At 41.6% G+C, this 5,426-nt stretch overlaps 1 protein-coding gene across 1 annotated transcript in view; it reads right to left on the bottom strand.

Annotated features, from left to right (window-relative positions):
- Nucleotides 1-1,922: 1,922 nt before the first annotated feature.
- The window catches only part of NCBP2 (nuclear cap binding protein subunit 2), a 5,114-nt gene continuing 1,610 nt past the window's right edge, over nucleotides 1,923-5,426 (bottom strand). Inside the window, exons 2-5 of the mRNA XM_008644186.2 lie at nucleotides 5,349-5,424; nucleotides 5,088-5,269; nucleotides 4,176-4,314; nucleotides 1,923-3,613 (exon numbers count right to left, since the gene is read on the bottom strand). Of these exons, the coding sequence (XP_008642408.1) occupies nucleotides 3,542-3,613; nucleotides 4,176-4,314; nucleotides 5,088-5,269; nucleotides 5,349-5,424 (469 nt within the window). The 3' untranslated portion in view covers nucleotides 1,923-3,541. The remainder of the gene's footprint in view (nucleotides 3,614-4,175; nucleotides 4,315-5,087; nucleotides 5,270-5,348; nucleotides 5,425-5,426) is intronic.

Raw genomic sequence — 5,426 nt, 5'->3', positions numbered from 1 at the left:
TTCAGTGAAGTAAAGCACATCTTTGTCTCAGAAAGCAGGTTGGGAAGCAGAATGGCAGGAAGGTGATCCTCAAAAATTATGGAAGCCTGACACAAGAACTGATCTCTCCTGCTTTCAGAAAGGAGTTTCTCAAGGTCAGCAAACTTTCTTCTCGTGCAACTTTGTCCTCTACTGGCAGGGGTGCAAAATACTTCCTACCTTTGTGCAGCTACACGGTCTTAATGTACAAATACTATCATTTTATGGATTCAAAACCACAATGTTTGGAAGCCCAGGACACTCTCTCCACCATCTCTCATTTTTCAGTACACTACCTGCAGTGGGTAAGGCCCCATATTCACCTGAAAGTACCAAATACACTCAGCTAGGAGCAGAAACCTGAAACTGCAAAGAAAAATGTACACCTTAATTTGTCTTCATTTATATGCTCTGGCATAAGGTACAATTTGTGCTTTAGAAACGCAAATAAACAACAGTTTATGAGCAGGTCAGTCCCTGTGGATTGCATTCCTTTGACTAGAATTGTCTTTCATCTAGAGATGAAACCATGTACAAACTATGTCAATTTTAGTAGTTTTCATAAATTTTTACCTTCACAAGAAGCCTAATCCGACAGGATGTGGAAGATGAAGTGCTGGATACTAGCTGAAATTGTTTCAGTATTTTTTTCAGAACTGTCTGTGTAGAAAGAACTATTAACACCAACAGCTGTTGTGCATGCACCAACCTGAGCAGGAACATGTCTGCTGCACCAAGCAGTGAAGTAACCTAACACACAGACCACCTTGGAATGAGCCTGCAGTGAGACACTGCTAATGGGATTATTTTGTCAGTCATTGGAAACAAATGCCTCTAATTCTTTTACACTCCACTCATTTTGCCCTGTAATACCAAGATTCAAATGCTGTGAATACAAATCTTACTTGCAGCCATTGCTGCCTAAGAGAGGCATGTAAATCACCCTATGAGCCTGCACCAGTCTGAGGGAGAGACTGAAGCTGTCACTGCTTTAATTTCTAACAGCCTCCCTTCCATCAAGGCATATCTAAGTTTACACTCATATTCTTAGCTGCTGTTTTTCTTTATGGATACAATTCCATAAAAGTAGCTAATTAAGATGAAAAAGTACCTAGAAACACTAACACAGAGCTTGAACTTCCACGAAAGCGCTCTTAATTGTAATGAAGTAGCATGTCCAAGAAGCATGGGAGATTCTGTCCTTCTGAGACAATCTAATCACACTGTACCAGCATGTCAGAAAGCTTCCAGAGGAAGTTTCAAAAACTTGATTCAGTTCCTTTCATTAAACACTAGGTTCAGCAGACCCAGATCTCATTTCAATTAGGGAAGGCAACAATCAAACCATGTTCAATTTCCTCTATATGAGCTTTTGAGATTCTAAGAGTTCACATGACACATTATGTGGTTTTAACTCCCATTTTGATTGGTATCTCTCTCAAAACAGAAAATCTCACTTTAAAATAGACTCTTTCCAGACCCGTTGCACATAAGCAGCAAAGAACAGTAATTGTTGTGACAATCTTATTACCACCTCCATTTCATTTGAGAATTACTGTCTGGCAGTACTTACAATAAAAAACAATTTTAAACCTCATTTTTGTAAGGAAGATCACCTAGAAAACTACTTGTTACACACCAAAGACTTTCACATTTACTTCACTATCAGTACACAATTTCTGTCCTGTAACCCAAAGAAATCCAAACCAGAATGAAGAGCATTAACCAAACACCTTTCAGAATTCCAGTAAGAAATGAATAAGGCTGAAAATCCAGTCAAAGGGAAAGAATATTCATTCTCTCCATCTTAAAAGAGACTAAAACAAAGGATGTGGCCAAGAGTCTGAATACAGCTCCTTTCTGAATACAACTGATTCTGTAAAAAAAAAAAAAAGAGTAACAAACCATTTTAATGTTGCAGCTTTATTTAAAAGAAAGTGACTTTAGAGTTTTTGGCAACACATTTTTTATACAAAGTTGATACAATGAAAAATAAACTTCAGCAATGTTCTAGAGCAGATTACAGGCTGTAAACTCAGAATAAAATGTATTGTATTGGAAAAGATAACTTTGTTCCAAGTCTTGTTTGCAGACCAGTGCTAAGTGATCCCAAAAATCTAGCTTTACTGTACATGCCAAAAAACCTCAAAGCCCACCCAAAACCACATTTCCTAAGTAAGCAGTTGTTCAATCTGGTTTTGCAACCTAAAGTAACAGTTGTGACTAACTGTACACAAGAAACACATCAAGATTTCCTAAATACCTTCAGTGAGTAAAAGTCAACTTCCACATACCCTTAAAAGTTTCTAAGAAGTCATGGACAACAAGGTATTTGGACAAACCTTTATGAATGGCCACTCACATGGAACTCAGAAGTCCATGAAGAAATTCCAAAGCCCTGTAACAGTTCCTTTTAAACGATTTCATTTCAGCAGGTCAATTTCATTGATCTTGGGATCACATTTTTTAAACTTATGTCTGCAGTACACCAAAATTCCAACATATCAATAAGCATTATGAACAGGATCCAGTGGGGAAATAAAAAAACCAAAACCCAACAAGCTACACAATCCTGAAATTTTTTTTTTACCATTCTTATCACATGCTCAGTAGAAAGTTTTGGGCTCCTCCCAAAACTCTTTTGTTACTATTTTTAATTTGTCTGAAATCAAGTTTCTCAAATAGAAAACCTATTTTGGGAAGAAACTTTCTCATTATAACCCCAGGTCCTCAAACACCCCATTTTGGGGGTGATTTGGCTTCATGCACCCCTTACAGGCACAGGGACGATATTACCCTCAAACATTAAGGCTGTAGAGAGCTACCAGACAGGGCAAAATACTAATACTCAAACTGTGAAATAACAGCTACTGTAATTCTTATATTTGCTGTTTTCTGTCATACAATCACAATTATACTTTGGAGAAGACTGCAGAGGTGTGTTTCCTGCTCTCTTCTTACTTTGTGAGTCCTGAACTCAATCTGATTTGTTTTATTATGTCTGTTCATTTAATGTTCTAGGAACAGCACCAGTGAAAAAGGATACTAAACCAGTAGCCCCAGAAAATCTGCAACTAAAGTCTTCCCTAGAAATTGAAAAATTTCCTTAGAAATTCCACTTCCTTTTCAGGCTCTTTGCCTTTTCTTTCATCTGTGAAACATCCACCAATCATCCTTTATCATTGCTCTCCACCCTGTGATACCAATGTAAACAAAACCCAGTGGCAGAATAATCAAGTTTTGCCAGAGAAGAAAAAAGCACCACAACATTACATCTTTGTTCCTTTCAGTAAGTTACAGCAGCATGTCGAGACCAAAGCCCCAGGCATTCTAATGCTTAAAGCCTTGCTCCCAGGTCCTCTGCAACGCTTTGGACCCTGGTATTAAAACAGAAGAGGTATTGAACATAGGATGTGCTCACAGAAACATGAATAGGAGTTTCTGTGAATACATGTGCCACAGACCTACTTTGTGCCTGGGGACATTCACAATGCAGATTTGGTTCTCTTGTGAGGCTGAGGAGTCACTGGCACTGAACAGTTTTGCCATAGCCACCTCTTCCAGCATCATAGTCTTGCCGATACTCATCTCGGACCTTACGAAGGAGGGAGAAAGGGAAGTCCAGTAAAGACAAGGAAAAACAATTTCTCAAAATTGTTACACCATTAGAATACAGTTATACTGACATCACAACATGTAAGTGGCTACACAGAGCTGACTGACAAAACAGAAGCGCATCACGCAGAAGCCCAGAACAGCATATCCCAACTTCCTCTTTAATTGTGTCTGGGGACACAGTCCAAGCAAGGATAGCCAGCCTTGGGCTTCGGCAGTACAACACTGCCACCTGCTCCACCTGGGGTAAGCCAGCTGCTGTCCTGTGTGTTCCTGACAGCCCCTTACATTTTCTGGGCTTACTTGTAAGTATTATCTCCCCAGGAAGCTAAGAGTTGTTTCTGCAAGTACTTTTAGTGAAATATATGAAAGAGTTATTTATTCTCATTGGATTACACTGCCATTGATCAGATGTGTTCCAGTGTTATCTTAAACAATGACCCCTAAGTTGCTATTTCTGAAATTGTTCTGTGCTCATTCAAAACCAAGAAGTTTGGCAAAGTCATCATTCCCTTAAAACCCCAGGCAGTACAACAACCTACCTGTCCCCCTGATCTTCCACGGCCATACTGCCTACCCTCCTTAAATCCTGCATCCCAGTCTGTCCTTATGATCCTGTCGTCAAGTCTGGTCCCGTTTATGTATCTCATTGCATTTTCAGCATCTCCTCTAGCATAATACCTTAGAATAGGTTAATGAAAAAAATGGACTTCTACTTTCAACACATGGAAAAAAGAACAATATGAAATGAGCTACAAAACCAAGTCTTTGCTTTAACCAGGTTCCTGCTCAGTTACTTCAAAAAGCAATCGCTTTTATGAAGCTACACCAGCTGAGAAAACTGCTAGTGAAAGGCAGGAACGTGCAGGAATTCAAGCATCAAAAACGCATGTATTGGATTAAGTTTGTCAATTACGCTGACATTTAACAACACAAAGCTCTACTGCTAATGAGTGGGAAGCCCCAGGTATGCTCCATTCATGCTGCAAAGTTCCACCATTCTGGTGAATTCACTAGAACCAGTAACAGAATGATCCTCAGAAACGTGCACATAATGAAGTCACGTGACAAGCATGAAGGATGCCAACAGAAACTTTACAAGTATGTGTGTACAAAAAGAAAGACCTTTTTACCTCGGCACGGAGAATATGAATTTACTGCAGAGGTCAACTACCTAAGGCATGTCTGCGTTAAAGTATCAAAGCGAAAGCAATCTGTTAACCCCGCTCGACATGCAGTGCATGTTCGAATCGCAGAATCATGGTTGGAAAAGACCTGAAAGATCATCAAGTCCAACCGTGAGCCCAGCATTGCCCTCTTTCACCAGGGTCTCCCACAGACCCTTTAGCAAACGATTAATTTTATCCTCGGAGAGCTCTCCCGCGACGCAGGGCCCGCAGTGCAGAGCAGTTCACCCACACCCTGACCGCTCCTGCCGCCCCGCACAAGGATACTCCACGAAGCAGAAGCCGCAGGCGGTTTTCTTCACTTTGTCCAGCCCCATGATGACCTTCTTGATGTCGCCGCTTTTCCCGAAGAGCTCGTGGATCTGCTCCTCGGTGGTGTAGAAGGACAGGTTCCCCACGTAAAGCGTGCAGCTCTTCCTCAGGAGGCGCTCCTGGTCGTACCGCGTCCCCTGGGCCGCAAGCACACAGCGTTACTTCACGGCCCGGCCCGGCCGGACCGCGCGGCGCCCGCCCCCGGCCACTGCTCACCCGGAAGTGCTGGTCTCGGTACTGGCTGAGCTCGGCGTAGGAGTCGCTGCGCAGGATGCTCAGCGTTCCGCCGGAGCT

The sequence above is a fragment of the Corvus brachyrhynchos genome, unplaced genomic scaffold (genome assembly GCF_000691975.1).
Source record: "Corvus brachyrhynchos isolate BGI_N302 unplaced genomic scaffold, ASM69197v1 scaffold221, whole genome shotgun sequence".
In the NCBI taxonomy this organism is placed as follows: Eukaryota; Metazoa; Chordata; class Aves; order Passeriformes; family Corvidae; genus Corvus; species Corvus brachyrhynchos.
This window is presented reverse-complemented; position numbering and strand designations above follow the sequence as displayed.